Source organism: Carcharodon carcharias, chromosome 2 (genome assembly GCF_017639515.1).
Source record: "Carcharodon carcharias isolate sCarCar2 chromosome 2, sCarCar2.pri, whole genome shotgun sequence".
In the NCBI taxonomy this organism is placed as follows: domain Eukaryota; kingdom Metazoa; phylum Chordata; class Chondrichthyes; order Lamniformes; family Lamnidae; genus Carcharodon; species Carcharodon carcharias.
Window position 1 is genome coordinate 239,006,560 of NC_054468.1, and position 24,234 is coordinate 239,030,793.

Genomic DNA, 24,234 nt, shown 5'->3' on the forward strand with positions numbered 1-24,234 from the left:
TTCACCTGAGAGAAATCTGGCCAACAATGGAGCCAAAGTAAAAGCCGAGACTAAATTCTGTGGTAGAAAGAGGAAGACACACAGGAAGGAGGAAGAAGAGTTACTGATGAGGCGTTGTCTTCGAACAATGCTAAGCCTGATACTTCCCAATTTGGAGGGGAAGGTGGAGAAAAGTCAAGGGAGCCAAAAAGCAACTCATGATTTGCAGTCATGAATGAGAATTTACTGTTGGTGAAGCAGTATATGTAAGGAATTTCGGTGGAGAACCGAAGTGGTTATCTGGTGAAGTAAGCTCTGTGACCAGACCCTTATCGTACCACACAGAAGTGGAGGGCCGGATCACCCATAAGTACGCGGACCATTTAAGAAGACAGACATCCCAGCAAAATGACGTTCCACCTGTAACCATTGCTGAACCTGTGGGTCCTGTTGAAGTTGCTCAACCAAGGACAGACATGCCCGATATCTCTGTTGGAGTGGATGACACTGAACCGCCTGTGCCTAATGAGGTACCTGATGTCAATGTGGTTCCAGGGAATGTGGTTCCTGTCAAAGAATCAGAAGTCGTGGAGCTGCGACGTTCTACATGGATCAGGAAACCACCTGAAAGACTGAACTTGTAATTTCATGACCCTGTGTAAATATTGCAATGTCATGAGATAAATATCCTTGTAAATATAAAATGTACAGAAAAGTTAAAGGGAGAGGAATGTAGTAATTATAATTTTGATAAACGTAGCACTGTAACTTTAAGAATAATCATGTGTTGTAAGATCAACCAATGTAACCCAGATCAACTATGTAAACCAATCAGTTTGCAGCACAGGAAATCGCCAATAGGGAGTTCTTCTTTAGTTATAAAGTTAGATGCACACATGTAGCTACTGCTGCTGCCCAATGTTTCCACCAAGAAAAGCTGCCTGGAAAATCAACTCTATAACAATCACGCTCCAATGCAGCATCTGATTTCACCCACAACTGTTGTTTCCCTTTCATAACTAGCATAAAGGAAGGTGGTTGTGGTTGTTGGAGGTCAGTCATCTCTGCTCCAGGACATCACTGCAGGAGTTCCTCAGGGTAGCATCCTAGGCCCAACCATCTTCAGCTTCTTCATCAATGACCTTCCTCCCATCATAAGGTCAGAAGTTGCACAATATTCAGCACCATTCACAACTCCTCAGGTACTGAAGCAGTCCATGTCCAAATGTAGCAAGACCTGGACATTATCCAGGGCTTGGGCTGACAAGTGGCAAGTAACATTCACACCACAAAGTGGCAGGCAATGACCACCTCCAACAAGAATCTAACCATCACCCCTTGACATTCAATGGCATTACTATCACTGAATCTCCACGAACAACATCCTGGCGGTTATCACTGACCAGAAACTGAACTGGACTAGCCATTTAAATACTGTGGCTACAAGAGCAGGTCAGAGGCTAGGAATGCTGGATCAAGTAACTCACCTCCTGACTCCCCAAAGCTTGTCCACCATCTACAAGGCACAAGTCAGGAGTGTGATGGAATATTCTCCACTTGCCTGGATGAGTGCAGCTCCAACAACACTCAAGATTGACACCGTCCAGGACAAAGCAGCCTGCTTGACTGGCACCACATCCACAAACATTCACTCCCTCCACCACCAACGCACAATAGCAGCAGTGTGTACCATCTACAAGATGCACTGCAGGAATTCACCAAGGCTCCTTAGGCAGCATCTTCCAAACCTACGGCTGCTACCATCTAGAAGGATAAGGGCAGCAGATAGATGGGAATGCCAACACCTGAAAGTTCCACTCCAAGTCACTCACCATCCTGACTTGGAAATACTTTGCAGTTCCTTCACTGTCGCTGGGTCAAAATCCAGGAACTCCCTCCCTAACAGCACTGTGGGTGTACTTACACCACATGGACTGCAGCGGCTCAAGAAGGCAGCTCACCACCACCTTCTCAAGGGCAACTAAGGATGGGTAATAAATGCTGGCCCAGCCAGTGAAGCCCAGATACCGTGAATTAATCAAAAAAAGACCTTCAATTTAGACAGCATGGTCTTGGTTCGCTTTTTGGTAAGCTCCCCCATCTTCGCCCCTCCCCCAAACACTGTTGACCACCCTGGCATCACCTTCCACCTCCCCTCTGTGACCTACCAGCCACAACCCTTTTCCTTCAGGGATGTCCAGGTGAACGTGCCCATTCCCTGCTTCCCAAAAATCCCACTTCCATTCACCTCCCCGATACAGAGGAGCCATCAACAGGCTGAGCAGATGATCGCAAACTGGTTTCACAATGTCGTGAAACCGATTTTTGCCTTCTCACCCAATTTTTCTGCTCACAGTCGAGCACGCCTGACGCCAGTGGGCACGGACAATTCTGCCCAACGTTTCAGGTCAGTGACCGTTCTAATTTCTAGTATCTGCAGTACTTTGTTTCTGTGCTACTGATTTATTTTCTTTTTTTTTTAAACTACATCAACTGCATCCAGTAACACTCACAATCCTGACTTGGAAATATATGGCCGTTCCTTCACTGTTGCCGGGTCAAAATCCTGGAACTCCCTCCCTAACAGCACTGTGGGTCTACCTACACCACATGGACTGCAGCGGTTCAAGAAGGCAGCTCGCCACCACCTTCTCAAGGGCAATTAGAGATGGGCAATAAAAGCTGGCCTCACCAGCCATGCCCGGTCACCTAAATGCTCCAGATCCCGTGAACAAATAAATAAAAAAATGTTTTTTAGAAAGCTTTGATGCAGTTTGCATCAGACAAATGGCTGCTCACAAGGCAAAGTAACCCCCCCACAGATGGTATGGTTAAAAAGCTGTTGGAATTCATGGATTTCTGTTACAAAAGACCGATAGATTAGGAGAAAAGTCTAAAAGCAATTAGGAAGGCAAAGAGGAGCCATGGGCAAAGGGGAACCATGGGCAGGCAAAGGGGAACCATGGCCGGGCAAAGGGGAACCATGGGCGGGCAAAGGGGAACCATGGGCGGGCAAAGGGGAACCATGGGCGGGCAAAGGGGAACCATGGGCAGAATTTTGCCCTTGGCAGACGGGCTCAGCAGGGGTAGTCGGGAAGCCGCCTGCCACCTGCGATCAGCACAGCACTGCGATTTCACACTGTCTGTGTGTGTGTGTGTGTGTGTGTGTGGGGTCGGGGGGGTGGGAGAAGGGCGAATAGGACAAGCGTGAACTTAGCGCACGTGCGCGAGTGGGTGCTGCATAATCTCCGAGGCAGGGAGATTATAACAAAGAAAATAAAAATGTAATAAAACATGTCCCCCCTTATGTGACTCTGTCAGAAACAGGGGAAATTATAATGGAGAACAAAGAAATGGCAGAAGAATTAAACACATTTTGGTTCTGTCTTCACAAAAGAGGACACAAATAATTTCCCAAAATTGTCAAGGAACCAAAGGTCTAGTGAGAGGGAGGAAGTGAAGAAAATCAGATATGTAAAAAAATTGATGCTAGAGAAATTAATGAGGTTAAAGGCTGAAAAATCCCCAGGACCTGATAATCTACATCCCAGAGTACGAAAGGAAGTGGCCCTGGAAATATTGGATGCGTCTTTCAAAATTCCATAGACTCTGGAGCAGTTCCTACAGATTGGAGGGTGGCAAAAGTCACCAGGGCTATGGGTCAAGCGCTGGAAAATGGGATTAGTGTAGTCAGATCTTTGTTGACCAGCACAGACTCAATGGGCCGAATGGCCTCCTTCTGTGCTGAAATATCTACAAGTCTATCGTCAATGCATTGCCATGTGGAATGAACCAGATAATGACATTCCCCCAAGCTTTTATTTAGTTGAAAAAGGTACAATATATGGACATGTTCTTTCTGTTTGCAAAGGACATGGCCCTGTGTGCAACTAGAAGTAGCTTCTAGCATGCGCAAGTGAGCCACACTACGAACCTGACTGATCATTTTAAATTGGTTGTCAGTGTAATTCTTAGCACAATCAGGATTACTTAGTAAGCAATATCCAATCATGGAATCACATCGGCAACCTCGTTAAAACAGGCTCACCGGACAAGCTTGATGCCGAAATAGAGCGCATCAAAGCTGTCTGGTGGAATAATGGCTAACCCAATCAGATCGCTGCTTGCTCGCGCAAACTCATGAATGGGCCTAAGGCTGCCACTTTCGGTCCTAGAAAATGCCCAGTCTACCTTAGATTCCCCTGGAAGGGTAAGGTGTCGCAAACATTTGAACAACAGGTGAAGTTAGCCAATTCGCTCTGCTAATAAGCAGTAGCAACACGAGTGGTTATAGGCAAAATAATAAAATTCCCTACTAAAGGAAAGAATAGAAGAAAAGCTAGAAAGAAAAATGTAACATTTAGCATGGATTTCAAAAGGCAAATCTTGCTTGGCCAAACTGAATTAATTTTTTGAGGAGCGAGCAGAGAGAATAGCTAAGAGTCATGCAATAACGTCATACCCTTGTTTAAAAAGGGGGTGAGGGATAGACCTATAGGCCAGACAGTCTGACCTTGGGGTTGGGCAAATTACTGGAATCAATTTTGAGTGGCAGGATAAACTGCCACTTAGAAAGGCACAAATTAATTAAGGACAGTCAGCGTGGATTTGTTAAGGGAAGGTCATGTCTGACTAATTTGACTGAATTTTTTTGAGGAAGTAACAAGGAAAATTGATGGGGGTAGTGCAGTTGATGTGCACAATCATGATGTGGTCAACATGGATTTTGGCAAGGCTTATGTGGCACTGTATCAAATATTAGTCAGGCCATAACTTGAGTACCGTGTGCAGTTCTGGTCACCTCATTACAGAAAGAATGTAGTTGCACTAGAGAGGGTACAGAGGAGATTTACAAGGATGTTGCCAGGATTGGAAAATTGCAGGAAAGTTCGGATAGGCTGAGGTTGTTCTCCTTGGAACAGAGGAGGCCAAGAGGAGGTTTGATTGAGATGTACAACATTGTGAGGGGCCTGGGTGGAATGGATGGGAAGGGCCTATTTACTTTAGCAGAGAGGTCAGTGACTAGGGGCATAGTTTTAAGGTGATTGGTGGAAGGATTTGGGGGGAACTCGAGGATAAGCTTTTCAACCCAGAGGGTGGTGGGCATCTGGAACGCTCTGCCTTAAAGAGTCATAGAGACAGAAACGCTCAACTCATTCAAAAGGTGTCTCAATATGCACCTGAAGTGCAGTAACCTGCAGGGCTACAGAACAAATGCTGCATTGTGAAATTAGGTAAGGTGGCTCCTTTATTGGCTGGCACAGACGTGATGGGCCAAGAAGCCTCTTTCTGTGCCATAAACTTCCTATGACTCTTTAAGGAACTTCAGTTATGATAGATCAGATAGATTGGAGAAGCTGGGACTGTTTTCCTTGGGGAAGAGAAGGCTGAGAGGAGATTTGAAAGAGGTATTCAAAATCATGAGGGGTCTGGACAGGGTAGATAGGGAGAAACTGTTCCCACTTGTGAAAGGATTGAGAACCAGAGAGCACAGATTTAAAGTTACAGGCAAAAGAAGCAAAAGCAATATGAGAAAAAAAGCTTTACCACACAGCGCGTGGTTAAGGTCTGGAATGCACTGCCTGTGGGTGCAGTGGAGGCAGGTTCAACTGAGACCTTCAAAAAGAAATTAGACTGTTATCTAAAAGGAAAGAATGTGCAGGATTACAGGAAGAAGGTAGGGGAGTGGCACTAAGTGAATAGCTCATTCAGAGAGCCAGTGCAGACACAATGGGCAAATGGCCTCCTTACTCTCTAACAATTCTGTGATTCTGTTTTGAAAGGCCTTCGATATAAGTTCCATTGTTTAAAAAGGGATCAAAGGAAAAGCCAAACAATTATAGGCCAGTTAGTCTTACATCGGTGGTGAGCAAATTAGTAGAATCAACCCTGAGAGATAGGATTAACTGTCATGTGGAAAGGCATGGACTAGTCAGGGATGGTCAGCATGGATTTGTTAAAGGAGGGTCTTGCCTCACAAATTTGATTGAATTCTTTGAGGAAGTGACAAGAAGGGTTGATGAAGGTAGTGCAGTAAATGTGTACATGGATTTTAGCAAAGTCTCACATGGCAGATTGGTCAGGAAAGTAAAAGCCCATGGGATTCAGGATAATGTGGAAAACTGGATAAAAGGTCAGCAGGTCTGACAGCATCTGTGGAGAGGAACACGGTTAATGTTTTGAGTCTGTATGACACTTCTGCTGAAGATGCTGTCAGACCTGCTGAGTTTTTCCAGGTATTTTTGTTTTTGTTTTGGATTTCCAGCATCTGCAGTTTTTTGCTTTTATCTTAGTGGATAAAAGGTTGGCTTTGTAACAGGAAACAAAGGGTAATGGTCGATGGATGCCCTTGTGAATGGAAAGTTGTCTCAAGTGGTGTTCCACAGGGCTCGATGTTGGGACTCTTGCTGTTTGTGTTATATATTAACGATTTGGACGTGAACGTGGGGGGTACGATTGGGAAATTTGCAGATGACACAAAGATTGGCCGAGTAGTGGATAGTGTAAAGGATAGCCATAATCTCCAAAATGATATACGCGGGTTGGTGGAGTGGGCGGTAAAGTGGCAGATGGATTTTAACATAGAGAAGTGTGAGATCATACATTTAGGGAGGTCAAACAGTCACAAGGATTGCAAAATAAATGGAAATATACTAAGAGGGGTAGATGAAGTGAGAGATCTTGGCGTACAAGTACACAGGTCCCTGAAGGCAGCAGTTCAAGTATACAAGGTTGTAAAGAAGGCATATGGAATGCTCTCCTTCATTGGCAGAGGTATAGAATATAAAAGTAAGGATATAATGTTGGAATTGTATAAAACACTGGTGAGGCGACAACTGCAGTATTGTGTGCAGTTCTAGTCACCACATTACAGGAAGGACGTAATAGCTCTGGAGAGAGTGCAGAGGAGGTTTACAAGAATGTTGCCAGGGTTAGAAAAGTGTAGCTACGAGGAGAGATTGGATAGGTTGGGGTTATTTTCCCTGGAACAAAGAAGGCTGAGAGGTGACTTGATTGAGGTGTACAAAATTGAGGGGAATAGATAGAGTGAACAGGATAAAATTGTTTCCCTTGATGGAGAATTCTAGAACCAGGGAACATAGATTCAAGATAAGTGGCAGAAGGTGTAGGGGGTACATGAGGAAGAACTTTTTTTACACAGAGGGTAGTGGGTGTCTGGAATTCGCTGCCCAAGTTGGTGGTAGAGGCAGAAACTCTAAACTCTTTTAAAAAGCACCTGGATCTGCACCTTAAGTGCTGTAAGTTGCAGGGTTGTGGGCCGGGTGCAGGAAGGTGGGATTAGAAAGGGCACCTGGGTGTCCTCGGGCTGGCATGGACAAGATGAGCCGAATGGCCTCCTTCTGTGCTGTAAGTTTTCTATGGTTCTATAAGCTAATCACCAAGAAATTCAATAAGGAGCTCAGAAGAAACTTCCTTATCTAAGAATGGTAAGAATGTGGAACTCGCTACCACAGTGAGTGGTTGAAGCAAACAGTACAGATACATTTAAGGGAAAGCTAGACAAGCATACCGGGGAGAAGAGAATAGAGGGTTCTGATGATAGATTTAGCTGAGGAGAGATGAGAGGAGGCTCAAAAGGAGCAGAAACATCAGCATGGACTGACTGGGCAGAATGCCCTGTCTCTATAGCACATATCCTACGTAATCAGGATGTGTAACATTGAAGTTATTGTTAAGAAATGTGAAAGGAAGAGCAGTTAATGCTGAAACATAGCAGGACTAACAAAATGGATGCAGAAAAGTAGGTGTTGGGGAGATCTCAGTTCTTTTAAGGTGTCTTCTCCAAAGCTAATCCAACTCCCCACAGACCTGTATTAATCCAAAACTCAGCCCACTGTAGGTGCAGCAATTAGGGAGGCAAATAGTATTTTAGCTGGAAAGTGAAGCTGATATAAAAGTTCAGCCATGATCTTATTGAATGGAGTCCATAGGGTCTTCTCCTGCTCCTATTAATGTCCTTATGTCCTCTCCCCACAGCCCTCTATCAATCCCAATTTGAAGTCAGTGCCCCACTATTGCCGTAACCCTGTACTAATTGCAAAATGATCCTGATGACTTTCTCTCTCCCAGTCACCCAGAATCCATCCAAAACAAATATGCTGATAAAAGCCCACACTATTTTCTTAGAAATTGTCTCTTAGTCTTTTTGACATATTCCCCATTAATCTTTACAAATATACAATAGCTAAATAACGTGGATGATGGTATTCTCAAACAAGAACTAAGAACATTAGAAGTACTCTGCCAGGCAGCACCAGGATCCATTGAGTGGAATCTCAGTGTGAAGGCTTCAGTATGTCCACTGCTGAAGAAACTCTTAAGTCCCAAACCTTTCTTCTCTTAGCATCTTGTCATTAGAACCTTCTGCATTTCTCAAGATTCCTTGTGCATTGCCTGATCTTTATCACACCCTCCTTTCTGTTTCAGTTTAGTTCAATCCCCCTATTTATTCACAGAACTCTATTCATTGATAGATCTTTTTCCTGGTACTTTACAAACATATTGTCTCCACTGCATTTGAAGTTTACCCACTGTTGATCCATTGACCTGTTTAATTTTTCAACCCAGATCGCTTGTCTCACTGAACATTGCTTTTTTGTAGCCTAGGACCTTATCTTTGACTCCGGTCTCCCTCATGTTCTTTCATTCAACCTAACTGTACTGTGCTCGGTACATCATATTTCATTACTTATTGGCCATTTCAGTTCTCTCTAGATGGATTCTGTCTGAACATGATGGTCACACTACAGAGCGGTGATCCAGTTCTTCCCAACAACCTGAAGAATTTGGGTTATTGCAATTGAGAATGTTTCAAGCATCGGGACAGTGGAGGCAGAGATTGGAAAACCAGTTCATAAGGAAATAGGAAAGGGTGCAGTAGAGCACCAACTGATGTTTCAAAAGGCCTCCACTTGTGCTGAAAATTCACTCACCGACAGTCTTGCTGCCTCTTCTCAATAAATTTCATAACCTGCTTGAGACGAAGTGAAGAGGAATAGCATCAACAACAAAAATTACAAACATTGTCTAAAATGACATGTTCCTCAAAGTTAAAACACCAGAGGATGAATACAGGAAAATCAAAGGCTAGAATGTCAATGAGTCACGAGGAAGGGGAGGGGAGCGAGGAGGGGAGTGTTGGGGGGGGTGGGAGCATGCACAGCATGACTGAGGGCAGTGGCGACGGGTGCGGTATGGGGGTCAAGTTGACCAAGGTGGGTGGGGGGGTGCACCGCGACGGAGGGCGGTGGGGGGGAGGGGCACCGCGACGGAGGGCGGTGGGGGGGAGGGGCACCGCGACGGAGGGCGGTGGGGGGGAGGGGCACCGCGACGGAGGGCGGTGGGGGGGAGGGGCACCGCGACGGAGGGCGGTGGGGGGGAGGGGCACCGCGATGGAGGGCGGTGGGGGGGAGGGGCAACGCAACGGAGGGCAGCAGGGGGAGGGGCAAGGCGACAGAGGGCAGCGGGGGGAGGGGCAAGGCGACAGAGGGCAGCGGGGGGAGGGGCAAGGCGACAGAGGGCAGCGGGGGGAGGGGCAAGGCGACAGAGGGCAGCGGGGGGAGGGGCAAGGCGACAGAGGGCAGCGGGGGGAGGGGCAAGGCGCCAGAGGGCAGCGGGGGGAGGGGCAAGGTGACAGAGGGCAGCGGGGGGAGGGGCAAGGTGACAGAGGGCAGCGGGGGGAGGGGCAAGGTGACAGAGGGCAGCGGGGGGAGGGGCAAGGTGACAGAGGGCAGCGGGGGGAGGGGCAAGGTGACAGAGGGCAGCGGGGGGAGGGGCAAGGTGACAGAGGGCAGCGGGGGGAGGGGCAAGGTGACAGAGGGCAGCGGGGGGAGGGGCAAGGCGACAGAGGGCAGCGGGGGGAGGGGCAAGGTGACAGAGGGCAGCGGGGGGAGGGGCAAGGTGACAGAGGGCAGCAGGGGGGAGGGGCAAGGTGACAGAGGGCAGCGGGGGGAGGGGCAAGGTGACAGAGGGCAGCGGGGGGAGGGGCAAGGTGACAGAGGGCAGCGGGGGGAGGGGCAAGGTGACAGAGGGCAGCGGGGGGAGGGGCAAGGCGACAGAGGGCAGCGGGGGGAGGGGCAAGGTGACAGAGGGCAGCGGGGGGAGGGGCAAGGTGACAGAGGGCAGCGGGGGGTTGGGGGAGGGGCAACGTGACCAAGGCCATCAGCGAGGATGGTATTGGAGGGGAGTGGGATGAAGCGAAGAAATCATGTTTAAAAGTTACAAAAAAATTTAACCTATTCCTCCCACCCCTCCCCTCAATCAATGACCTCTCACCTGATCAAACCGCGTGGCAAATAAGTTCAAAGCTGTGACGATGCCACCATTGGGTCCAAGACCGTACCTGGAGCAGTGGTTCAGGAAAAGAAATCATCTGACAGACTTAAAACAGGCGCACGGGCCCGGAGGGGAGGGGAGCTGGCACCGGCCGGGCCGGGTAGGGAGGGAAGCTGGCACCGGCTGGGCCGGGTAGGGAGGGAAGCTGGCACCGGCCGGGCCGGATAGGGAGGGAAGCTGGCACTGGTTGGGCTGGGCCGAGCGGGTCAGTCACAAATAGGATAAACAAAGCACTGGAGTTCATTTCTAGAAAGGTAAAATCGAAAAGCAGAGGCTTTTGTTAAAATGATGTTAAACATGTATAGGACACATCGAGTGAATGTGCAGAGTTCTGGTCTTGTTAGACCACACTTGGGAGTAGAGTGAACACTTTTTATCTCCATATTCATAAGAGGACATACACGCGCTGGAGAAGGTACAAAAATATTTACTAGAATAATGCTAGAGCTGAGAGGTTATACCTGTCAGAAACATTAAACAGTTTAGCGGTATTTTCTCTAGAAAGGAAATGGCTAAGGCGTGACCTAATAGAGATCTTTCATATTATTTAAGAATTCAATAGGGTAGACGTAGGGGTGATGCTTCACTTGTGGGAAACGTGAATGCAAGAGTCACTGATAAATCCAAGAAGGAATTCGCAGAATCACAGAATTTTAACAGCACAGAAGGAGACCATTCGGCCCATCGTGTCTGCAACGGCTCTCCAAATGAACATCATGACCTAGTATCATTGCCCTGCCTTTCCCCTGTACCCCTGCACATTATTTCTATTCAAATAATCATCTAACACCCTCTTGAATGCCTCGACTGAACCTGCCTCCACCACACTTCCAGGCAGCGCATTCCAGACCCAAACCACTCGTATGAAAAAGGTTTTTCTCACATCAGATTTGCTTCTTTTGCAAATCATTTTAAACCTGTGCCCTCTTGTTCTTGATCCTTTTATCAGCAGGAACAGCTTCTCCCTATCTACTCTGTCCAGCCCCCTCATGATTTTGAACATCTCTATCAAATCTCCTCTTGGCCACCTTCTCTCCAAGAACAGTCCCAATCTCTCCAATCTATTTTCCTGACTGAAGTTTCTCATTCCTGGACCCATTCTTGTAAACCTCTTCTGCACTCTCTCCAATGTGTTCACATCCTTCCTATAATGTGGTGCCCAGAACTGTACACAATATTCCAGCTGAGGTCAAACAAGTGTCTTATATAAATTCAACTTAACCTCCCTGCTCTTGTACTCTATGCCCCTATTAATAAAGACCAGGATAATATATGCTTTATTAACTGCTCTCTCCACCTGTCCTGCCCCTTCAATGATCCATGCACATATACACCCAAGTCTTTCAGTTCCTGCATCCCCTTCAAAATTTCACCTCTTATATTGTCTGTCCATGTTCTTCTTACCAAAATGAATCACCTCACACTTCTCCACATTGAACTTCATCTGCCACCTACCTGCCCACTCCACCAACTTGTCTACGTCCTTTTGAAGTTCTACACTGTCCTCCTCGCAGTTCACAACTGTCCCAAGCTTCATATCATCCACAAACTTTGAAACTGTGCCCTGCACACTAAGATCTACATCATTAATATATATCAGGCAAAGCAAGGGTCCCAATACCAACCCTTGGGGAACTCCACTACAAATCTTTCTCCAGTCTGAAAAACATCCACTGACCATTACTCTCTGCTTCCTATCCCTCAGCCAATTTTGTATCCATGTTGCTACTGTCCCTTTTATTCCATGAGCAATAAGTTTCTCACAAGTCTGTTGTGTGACACTGTGTCAAATGCCTTTTCAAAATGCATGTACACCACATCAACAGCATTACCCTCATCGACCTTTTCTTTTCCTTCTTCAAAAAACTCCAGCAAGTTAGTTAAGCATGATTTCCCCTTTAGAAATCCATGCTGGTTCTTCCTTATCAACCCATTTTTCCATGTGTCTACTAATTCTATCCCGAATAATTGTTTCAAGAATCCCACCACTGAAGTTAAACTGCCTGGTCTGTAATTGCTGGGCTTATCCTCATAACCTTTTTTGAACAAGGGCGTAATGGCAATTCTCCAGACCTCTGGCAACCCCCCTGAATCTAGGGAAGACCGTAAGATTATGGGCAATGCCCCTACAATTTCTACTCTCTCTTCCTTCAATATCCTTGGATGCATCTCATCCGGTCCCAGTGCCTTGTCAACCAAGTACAGGCAGTCTATTCAACACTTCCGCCTTATCAATTTTGACCCCTTCAAGTGACAGAGTCTCGTCTGTCACCATGACCTGGATAGCATCTACCTCCTTGGTAAAGACAGATGCAAAGTATTCATTCAATACCTCAGCCATGGCCCCTTCGTCCATGTGTAAATTCTCTTTGAGGTTCCTAATCGGCCCTCCTCCTCCATTTACTATTTATATGCCTATAGAAGACTTTGGGATTCCCCTTTATGTTGGCTGCCAGTCTTTTCTTATAATCCCTCTTCACTTCTCTAATATGCTTTTTCACCTCCCCTCTGAACCTTCTGTATTCCTTAGTTCTCAACTCTATTTTCTACCTGATACCTATCGTAAGTGCACTTTTTCTTCTTTATCTTAATTTCAATCTCCTTTTTCATCCAGGGAGCTCTGGGTTTGTTTGCCCTGCCTTTCCCTTTCAATGGAATATATCTTGACTGTGCCCAAACCAATTCTTTTTTGAAGGTAGCCCATTGTTCAGCTACAGCTTTTCTTGCCAATCTTTCATTCCAGTCTAAAAACAAAAAACTGCGGATGCTGGAAATCCAAAACAAAAACAGAATTACCTGGAAAAACTCAGCAGGTCTGGCAGCATCGGCGATGCTGCCAGACCTGCTGAGTTTTTCCAGGTACTTCTGTTTTTGTTTTTTCATTCCAGTCTATCTGACCCAGCTCTGTTCTTGCCCCATCGAAGTCGGTTAATTATTTTTACCCTGATTGCCTATCGTCCTTTTCTATCATCATTCACTGTCTCCTAAATGCCCCCCCACTGACACTTGATCTACTTGGCCTACCTCATTTCCAAGAACCAAGTCCAACAGAGCATCTTTTCTTGTTGGACTGGACATATACTGCTGTAGAAAATTTTCCTAACACAATCAAGGAACTTTTGCCCCTCTCCACCCTTTACACTACGACCGTCCCAGTCTACATTCAGGTAATTAAAGTCACCCATTATAACTACTCTAAAATGCTTGTGCATCTCTGCAATTTCTTCAACATCCTTCTCACTAGTTGGCGGTCTATAGACTACACCGAGCAATGTAATTGCACCCTTTTTGCTCCTTAGCTCGAGCCAAATTGATTCTGTCTTTGATCCTCTTTCTCCAGCACTGCAATGCTCTCCTTAACCAATACCGCCACCCATCCTCCTTTCCTATCTTTTCTGAACACCTTGTACAACACCCAGTTCTGCCCTTCCTTGAGCCAGGTCTCTGTTATTGCCACGTCATCATATTTTCACATTCCTGGAAAAACTTCTTCACCCACTGCGAGGTAAGAGTGGTTAAGACAAAAAGCATATATGCATTTAAAGGGAAGCTAGATAAGCCTAAGGGAGGAATGAATAGAATAGAGTTAGACTGAGGTTAGACAAAGAGGGTGGAAGAAGGCTCTTATGGAGTATAAACAGCAACATGGACATGTTGGGCCGAATGGCCTGTTTCTGTACACTATATGTAACACACGTCCTTTCATGCACATAAGCTCATTCAGCATTATGCTTCACACTTCTCGCTCAGATAGCCCTACAGCCCCTCCATGAGAAGGATACTGCTTCATCACTTCCTTGTAGTTCACCGTGTCCCGAATATCTGCAAAACAGAGAGCTCTGTCAGATTGTGGTTCATACCAACTGACACCATAGATCTGGCCACATGGGAAAGTGGAGACACAGGCCAGTCCTGATCCATAACTCTTGCACCACCCTAATACTGCGACCCCTCCGACCAGCGTCCCAACCACTCTCCCCCACTGATACCCCACTTTGATTCCCATCTCACCCGCCTGTCCTGCTCCCACACCCCAGCCAGGTCCAGAACCTGCTCCCTGACCCCCATTTAGCCCCTCACCTATGTTGGCTGGGAATGGAATCTCATGTACCGCTGGGTCCAGGTTTATAAGGTAAGGAGGAGCTCCCTTACTGTGGAGATAGCCGGTCAGTCTCTGTAAGGAAAGATAAATGGGAAAAAGAATCACATGGTGACCTTTAGATGATGCACATACCACAGCACCCCACATCCCACTTCCATTCTCTCTCTCTTTCTCTAACTCCATCTTTTGTTAATCCTCTTAATCACCCTAGCTCCCTCATTTCTCTCCACTCTTACCCCCCAGCTCTCATCATCCACCCCTTACTGCTTGTTCGGCTCTATTTTGCACACCTTCTCTTGTCCCCAAGACCCCCTTTCACGTCATTCAATGTCCTTTTCTCTGTATCCCTGCTGTCCTCTTTCCTTGTCACCTCTCCCCCACTTAACTTACCCTACCCCACCTCCTCCTCCTCTCCCTTTCCCACTGTCTCCCTCCCCGCCAGCTCCTACTACTTTTCTTCCTCTGCCCCCATACCACTCCTTCCCATAACCTGTACCCCCCCACCCCTCTACATTTCCCCCTCCTCCTCTGTGCCCCTCACCCTCTCCTCTTTCCCTTCGCACCTCCCTCTCTGCCCTCCCCCCCCGTCCCCTTCCTTCAGCCACCCTCCCTTCAGCCACCCTCCCTCCTACCCTTGCCCATGCCTTTTCCAGCTCTGTCCCATCCTTCCTTCCTTTCTCCATTCTTCCTGCAAAATTTCACTCCCCTCCCCTTTCAACCGCAATCCTTTCCTCCTTTCTTCCTCCCTCAACCCCTCTTTCTCTCACTTCCCCATTACGTTCCTCTTCCCCCACCCCCTCTCCTCCCTACACCACCCCCTGCCCCCTCCACTTGGGAGAGCTGTCTCACAGACCAGTCAAGCAACAGCCTGACATAGTCATCCTCACGGAATCATACCTTACAAATAATATCCCAAACACCACCATCACCATCCCTGGGTATGCCCTGTCCCACCGACAGGACAGACCCAGCAGAGGTGGTGGCACAAGTGGGAGGGAGGGAGTTGCCCTGGGAGTCTTGCAAATCGACTCCGGACCCAATGAAGTCTGTTGGCATCAGGTCAAACGTGGGCAAGGAAACCTCTTGCTGATTACCACGTACCGCCCTCCCTCAGCTGATGAATCAGTGCTCCTCAACTTCAACATCCATCACTAAGAGTGGCTCGGTAGCACCACTACTGACTGAGCTGGCTGAGACCTAAATGACAAAGCAGTAGTTGGTGAGGGAACCAATAAGAGGGAAAAATGTTCTCGACTTCATCCTCACCAAACTGCCTGCAGACGCATCTGTAGGAGTGACCACCGCACAGTCAGTCATTCTAGAGACAAAGTCCCACCTTCATATTGAGGATCCCTCCGTCATGTTGTGTTGTACTACCGCTGTGCTAAATGGGATAGATTTCAAACAAATCTAGCAACTCAAGACTGAGCATCCATGAGGCGCTGTGGGCCATCAGCAGCTGCAGAATTGTACTCAAACACATCTGTAACCTCATGGTCCAGCATATCCCCCACTCTACCATCACCATCAAGCCAGGGAATCAACCCTAGTTCAATGAAGAGTGCAGGAGGGCACGCCAGGAGCAGCACCAGGTATACCTAAAAATGAGGTGTCAGCCTGGTGAAGCTATAACACAGGCTACTTGCGTGCCAAACAGCATAAGCAGCAAGTGATAGACAGCGCTAAGCGATCCCACAACCAACGGATCAGGTCTTAGCTCTGCAGTCCTGCCACATCCAATCATGAAAAGTGGAGATTAATGAAACAACTCACTGGAGGAGGAGGTTCCACAAATATTCCCATCCTCAATGATGGGGGAGCCCAGCACAGCAGTGCAAAAGCATTTGCAACAATCTTCAGCCAGAAGCGCTGATTGAATGATCCACCTCGGCTTCCTCCGGAGGTCCCCAGCATCACAGATGCCAGTCTTCAGCCAACTCGATTCATTCCACATGATGTCAAGGAATGGCTGAAGGCACTGGATACTGCAAAGGCTATGGGCCCTGACAATATTCAGGCAACATTACTAAAGACCTGTGCTCCAGAACTAGCCATGCCCCTAGCCAAGGTGTTCCATACAGCTATAACACTGGCATCTACCCGACTATGTGAAAAATTACCCAGGTATGTCCTGCACACAGAAAGCAGGACAAATTCAACGTAGCCAGTTACCGCCCCATCAGTCTACTCTCCATCATCAGTAAAGTAACGGAAGGGGTCATCAACAGTGCTATCAAGTGGCACTGGCTTAGCAATAACCTGCCCACTGACGCCCAGTTTGGGTTCCGCCAGGGTCACTCAGCTCCTGACTTCATTACAGCCTTGGTTCAAACATGGACAAAAGAGCTGAACACCCGAGGTGAGGTGAGAGTGACTGCCCTTGGCTTCAAGGCAGCATTTGACTGAGTGTGGTATCAAGGAGCCCTAGCAAAACTGGAGTCAATGGGAATTAGGAAGAAAATTCTCCACTGGTTGAGTCATACCGAGCACAAAGATGGTTGTGGTTGTTGGAGGTCAACCATCTCAGCTCCAGGCCAGCACTCCAGGAGTTCCTCAGGATAGTGTCCTGGGCCCAACCAGCTTCAGCTGCTTCATCAATGACCTTCCTTTCATCATAAAGTCAGAAGTGGGGATGTAATTGATGATTGCACAATGTTCAGCACCATTCGCAACTCCTCAGATACTGAAGCAGCCCAAGTCCAAATGCAGCAAGACCTGGACAATATCCAGGTTTGGGCTGACAAGTAACATTCATGCCACACAAGTGTCAGGTAATGACCATCTCCCACAAGGGAGAATCCAACCATTATGGCATTACCATCACTGAATCCACCACTATCAACATTCAGGGGGCTTAACATTGACCAAAACTGAACTGGACTAGCCATATAAGTACTGTGGCTACAAGAGCAGGTCAGAGGCTAGGAATCGTGCCATGGGAACTCACCTCCTGACTCCCCAAAGCCTGTTCACCATCTACAACGCACAAGTCAGGAGTGTGATGAAATACTCTCCACTCGCCTGGATGAGTGCAGCTCCTACAAACTGAAGGAGCTGGACACCGTCCAGGACAAAGCAGCCAGCTTGATTGGCACCAAATCCACAAACATTCACTCCCTCCACCAACGATGCACATTAGCAGCTGTGTGTACCATCTACAAGATGCACTGCAGGAATTCACCAAAGCTCCTTAGTCAGCACCTTCCAAACCCACAACCACTACCATCTAGAAGGACAAGGGCAGCAGATAGATGGGAACACCTGGAAGTTCCCCTTCAAGTCACTCACCATCCTGACTTGGAAATATATCGCTGTTCCTTCACTGTTGCTGGGTTAAAATCCTGGAATTCCCTCCCTAACAGCACTGTGGGTGTACCTACACCACATGGTCTGCAGCGGTTCAAGAAGACAGCTCACCACCGCCACCTCAACTAGGGCTGGGCAATAAATGCTGGCCCAGCTAGCGAAACCCACATTCCGTCAATGAATTAAAAAAAACTCTCCCCTCATTCACACACCTTTTATATCCAGGTGAACTGAAGTCAAAGATTGGCAAGTAGAAGTGTAAGAGAACAATGGGATGCCTTTAAAAAGGAGATGGTTTGGGTACCGTTGAGATACATTCCCAAAAAAGGGAAAGTTAGAACAAGCAAAGCCTACTTTCCTGACAAAAGATAGCGTGTACGATGAAACCGAAATCTGGTGGACAATACAAGTGAAAGCCGTGTTGAATATAGAAATTTCAGCGGGGTAGCAAAAGAGTAAGAGTGTATGAGAAGAGCCTGGCAACTAATATAGAGGGAAAGCCAAAAGTCTTCTACAGCCATATGCCTTATAAAAAGTTACTAAGAGAAGTGGTGGGCTGATTAAGGTGTGACGAAAGTATAATAATTTTCATAATATTTTTCTGTTTTTTTGTGAAGTAGGTTTATGGGAGGTAAGTATAGGTGGTACCAAAGGTGATTCAATTACATTTGGAGTCAAATAGACTGCAAGCTTGAAATCATCAAAAGAAGCTAGGTGTAAAAATGCGCTTGACATGTTAATGAGTAAACATGGAAGCTGGCTTAGCATGTAAGATGTGGAGGGAATTTACATTTTTAGATAAATGAAGGGATTGTTGGATTTCAAAGGGATGTTAGTTTATTTAAAACTAGCCAGATAAGCAAGGCTAAAGAGTGTGTTTATTTTTCCCTAAGATTACTGACAATATTGGTAGCATGAAAGTTTTTATATGAGGAAGATAGTTTCAAAGACATATGGAACAACAGAATTTACATATTAAAAAGAGAGAAACATATAAAGGAGAATGAAAGGCTATGTGGAAAAGGCCGCGTCTATGTGTCTAAGATCTAACCAGAGCGTGTGAAACAGCCTTCAAGAAGCCTCCAGCCATTTGTGCATAAGTCTGCTATGTAAGGTAACTGAAGTTTGGGAAAACCATTTGGAACTCCACTGTCAAGTGGATATTGAGTTAACTTGCTGCTTCTGTTTTAAATCTAAAATCTATTTTGCCTTAAAAGTGGGTGTATAACTAGGAGTCAGGTCAATTAGGAATTTTACGATTTGTTATAGTGGTAATTGTAGTTGTATGTAATGTGCTTGAAATCTTTTATTTTGTTAATTAATATTTTAACTTAATTTTTTTTCAAATCTCTAAAGGTCTTGGTGGACTCATTACTTCTGAATTCAGCGTACACATCTTCTCATAATAAATACAAATTGCAAAACCATTGTGATAGCACAACCAAGTTTCCCTTGTGGATTTGGTCCACTTGGCACACATCTTCTGCCACGTCATAACAAAGGGCTAGAAAGAGGATCTATGCACGTAGATAAAGGGCTAGCCGAGGTATTGAATGAGTGCTAAAAATTGCTAAAGAGGAGATATTAGAAAGACAGGCTGTACTTAAAAGCTGATAAGTCACCAGGGCTAGAGGGTATGCATCTAAGGATGCTGAGGAAAGTGAGGGCTGAAATAGCTGATGTAATGCCCATAATCTTCCACTCCGCCTTAATTAGGGGGTGGAAGCAGCGGATTGGAGAATTGCAAATGTTACATCCAGCATCTACAATCTGTTCAGTTTAACCTCGGTGGTAGGAAATAGTGGTAAGGAATAGGAACAAGAATAGACTATCCTGTCTTGAGCCTCCACCACTGCGCAGTAGGATCATGGCTGACCTTCGATCTTAACTCCACTTTCCCATCCGCTCCCCATATCTCTTGATTATCTGAGACACCCAAGATTTGTGTATTCCAGGCTTAAATATATTCAACAATGAAACATCCACAATGCTCTGCGGCAGAAAATTCCAAAGATTCATAAGCATCTGAATGAAGAAATTTCTCATCTCATGGGACTGTGCTCCCATGTTCTACATTCTAAACTCAAAAGGGTATAAAATCAATTTACTCAGCCTCTCATCATAGGACAACCTCCTCATCCCAGGGAACAACATAGAGAACCTTTACTGTACCGCCTCCAATGCAAATATATTCTTCCTTAAGAATGGAACCAAAACTGAGCAAGGCTCTCCAGGTGCTATCTCACCAAACCCTTTAAACTATAGCAAGATTTCCTTATTCCTGTACTAAATCCACTTGCAATAAAGGCCAACATGTCATCTGCCTTTCCAATTGCTTGCTGTACCTGCATGCTAACTTTGCGTTCCTTTTAAGAGTACACCCAAAACCCACTTAACATCAACATTTACAAGTTTCACGCCTTTAAAAAATATTCTGCTTTTCTATTCTTACTGCCAAAGGGAATAACTTCACATTCTCTAACATTATATTTGATCTGCCCATTCATTCCAACCAGTCTACATTTCTTTGCACCAACTTCAAATCTTCCTCACAGCTTAGATGCTTAGCTAACTTTTAGTGTCAGCAAACCAAATGAGATGAGGAGAAATTTCTTCACCTTGAGAGTGGTGAGCCTGTGGAATTTGCTACCACATAAAGTAGTTGAGGCCAAAACATTGTATGTTTTCAAGGAGTTAGATATAGCTCTTGGGGTGAAAGGGGTCAAAGGATAAGGGGAGAAAGCGGGAGCAGGCTATTGAGTTGGATGATCAGCCATGATCATAAGGAATGGCGAAGCAGGCTCGAAGGGCCGAATGGCCTACTCCTGCTCCTAGTTTCTATGTTTCAAACTTAGTACCATTACTCTTGGTTTCTTCATTTAAGTTATTGATATAAATTGTGAATAGCTGGGGCCCCAGCACTGATCCTCACAGCGCCTCACCAGTCACATCCAACTTGAAAATGCCCCATTTATTCCTAATCTCTGCTTCCTGTCCAATAATCAATCCTCCATCCCTGCTAATATATTACCCCCAACTGTATGAACCCTTATGTTGCATATTAACCTTTTGTGCGGCACCTTTAATCTAACACCTTTTATAAATCCAAGTGTACTATATCTACTTGTTCCTCTTTGTCTAATCTGCTAGTTACATCCTCAAAAAAGTCAATCTATCAACATGAGCTCTCTTTTGAAAAACCATGTTGATTTTGTCTGTCCTTATGATGATTTTCTAAGAGCATTGTTAAGGCGGCCTTATTAATTGATTCTGGCATTTTCTCGATGACTAAATTCAGACTAACTGGCCTGTACTTCGTTGTTTTCTCTCGCCCTTTATCGAATAACGGTATTATATTTGCTAACTTCCAATCCCCTGGGACTGTTCCAGAATGAGAGGAATTTTAGAAAATCATAGCCAGCTTATCCTCTCTCTCTCTGTAACTACCTCTTTCAGAGCTCTAGGATGTAGGTCATCAGGTCCTGGGGATTTGTCAGTATTTACTCCCTTGGGTTTTTCCAGTTCTTTATCTCTGATATTGATTAACTTTAATTCCTCACTCTTAGTAGCCCCTTGGTTACCCCTTTATTTCTATAAGTAATTTATGTTTTCTATTGTGTTGAAAAACAAAGTATTTATTCAACATTTCTGACATTTCCACATTTCCCATCTGCCTTTAAGGGACCAATGTTTACTTTAGATATATTTTTTATATGTGTAAAAGATCTTAAAACCTGTTTTTATATTTCTGGTTAGTTTATTCTCAATCTAATTTTTTCTTTTTGACTTTTTGGTTGCCTTTTGCTGCTTTCTAAAATATTCCCAGTTCTCAGGTTTACTATTCCTTGCCACATTATAAACCTTTTCTTTTAATCCAATTCTATCTCCAACTTCCCCAGAAGTTTCTTGCTGAGTTTTTCCTTTTAAATGGAATGTATTTTTGTTGAACATTGTGAAATGTTTAAGTGTTACCTATTGTTAATTTATCGCCATACCTTTTAGTCTATTTACCAAATCAATCGTAACCAGACCTATGTCATTGGCTTTAAGCTCAAGATTCTTGTTTGGTACTGGAGTCTGTTATTTTCAAATTAAATATGGAATTCAATTCGATCATGAGCACTCTCTCCCCACCCCGTCTCCTGCCAGAGCGTTTTTTACTTTGCAATTCATTAAACCGGCCTTAGTACACAATACTAAATCCAAAATAGCTTTATCGCTAGTTAATTCCAGCAAACTGTCAAAAAAGCATTCGACATCCCCAAAGTTCAAGAGAGTCAGGGGGCAGAGGTGAGTATGGTGGCCATTACCAAGGAGAAGGTGCTAGGAAAACTGAAAGGTCTGAAGGTGGATAAATCACCTGGACCAGATGGATTACACCCCAGAGTTCTGAAGGAGATAGCTGAAGAGATAGTGGAGGTGTTAGTGGTGATCTTTCAGGAATTACTGGAGTCAGGGAGGGTCCCAGAGGACTGGAAAATTGCTAATGTAACCCCCCTGTTTAAGAAGGGAGTGAGGCAAAAGATGGGAAATTACAGGCCGATTAGCCTGACCTCGGTCGGTGGTAAGATTTTAGAGTCCATTATTAAAGATGAGATTTCAGAATACTTGGAAGTGCATGGTAAAATAGGGCAAAGTCAGCATGGTTTCATCAAAGGGAGGTCATGCCTGACAAATCTGTTAGAATTTTTTGAGGAGGTAATGAGCAGGTTAGACAAAGGAGAGCCAATGGATGTTATCTACCTGGATTTCCAGAAGGCCTTTGACAAAGTGCTGCACAGGAGGCTGCTCAGTAAGATAAGAGCCCATGGTGTTAGAGGCAAGGTACTAGCATGGATAGAAGATTGGCTGTCTGGCAGGAGGCAGAAAGTGGGGATAAGGGGGTCCTTCTCAGGATGGCGGCCGGTGACTAGTGGAGTTCTGCAGGGGTCAGTGTTGGGACCACAACTTTTCACTTTATACATTAGTGATCTAGATGAAGGAACTGAGGGCATCCTGGCTAAGTTTGCAGATGATACAAAGATAGGTGGAGGGACAGGTAGTATTGAGGAGTCGAGGAGGATGCAGAAGGATTTGGATTTTAGGAAAATGGGCAAAGAAGTGGCAGATGGAATACAACATGGGCAAGTGTGAGGTCATGCACTTTGGTAGGAAGAATAGAGGCATAGACTATTTTCTAAATGGGGAGAGAATTCAGAAATCTGGAGTGCAGGACTTGGGAGTCCTAGTCCAGGATTCTCTTAAGGTTAACTTGCAGGTTGAGTAGGTAGTTAGGAAGGCAAATACAATGTTAGCATTTATTTCGAGAGGACTAGAATATAAAAGCAGGGATGTGCTGCTGAGGCTTTATAAGGCTCTGGTCAGACCACATTTAGAATATCGTGAGCAATTTTGGGCCCCGTATCTCAGGAAGGATGTGCTGGCCCTGGAGAGGGTCCAGAGGAGGTTCACGAGAATGATCCCAGGAATGAAAGGCTTAACATATGAGGAACGTTTGAGGACTCTGGGTCTATATTCGATGGAGTTTTAAGGATGAGGGGGGATTTGATTGAAACTTACAGAATACTGAAAGGCCTGGATAGAGTGGACGTGGGGAAGATGTTTCCATTAGTAGGAGAGACTAGGACCCGAAGACACAGCCTCAGAGTAAAGGGAAGACCTTTTAGAACAGAGATGAGGAGAAACTTCTTTAGCCAGAGAGTGGTGAATCAATGGAATTCATTGTCACAGAGGGCTGTGGAGGCCAGGTCATTGAGTGTATTTAAGACCGAGATAGATAGGTTCTTGATTGGTAAAGGGATCAAAGGTTACGGGGAGAATGGGGTTGAGAAACTTATCAGCCATGATTGAATGGCAGAGCAGACTCGATGGGCCGAATGACCTAATTTCTGCTCCTATGTTTTATGGTCATTCTACTTCCACAGTGCCTTTGCCAATTTGCCAGACTACTTTTACAAATGAGGAGACCTAGAAATTACTCCCAGCAGTTTTCTGACTCTTGCTATTCCTAATCTCCACCCATACTGATTGTACTTCATGATCCATTTTCCCTAATGTCCTTATGTCAGCCTTTATTATCAGGGCAACCCATCCTTTTCCATTCTGTCCCATCTTTTCAAGAAGTTGTGTACCCTGGAATATTTATTTCATACCTTAGTCTCGTTGAAACCAAGTTTGGGGTAGACGGTGGGGTAGTGGTAATTTCACTGGACTAGTAACCCAGAGGCCCAGGCTAATGCCCTAAGGATAGGGGTTCAAATCCCATCATGTCAGTTGGTGGAATTTAAATTCAATTAATAAATCTGAAATTGAAAGCTAGTCTCAGTAATAGTGACCATGAAACCATCATTGATTGATGTAAACACAGCAGGTTCACTAAGGTCCTTTCGAGGAGCAAATCTGCCAGGCATACCCAGCCTGGCCTACATGTGACTCCAGACCCACAGCAATGTGGTTGACTCTTAACTGCCCTCTGAATTGGCCTAGCAAGC

General features: G+C 45.6%; 1 protein-coding gene across 2 annotated transcripts in view; it reads right to left on the reverse strand.

The window, feature by feature from the left end:
* The window catches only part of gpn1 (GPN-loop GTPase 1), a 69,813-nt gene that overhangs the window by 43,436 nt on the left and 2,143 nt on the right, over positions 1-24,234 (reverse strand). For both annotated transcript variants that reach the window (XM_041175457.1, XM_041175460.1), the window contains exons 2-5: positions 14,416-14,509; positions 14,118-14,157; positions 10,276-10,342; positions 8,934-8,971 (exon numbers count right to left, since the gene is read on the reverse strand). In XM_041175457.1, the coding sequence (XP_041031391.1) occupies positions 8,934-8,971; positions 10,276-10,342; positions 14,118-14,157; positions 14,416-14,509 (239 nt within the window). The remainder of the gene's footprint in view (positions 1-8,933; positions 8,972-10,275; positions 10,343-14,117; positions 14,158-14,415; positions 14,510-24,234) is intronic.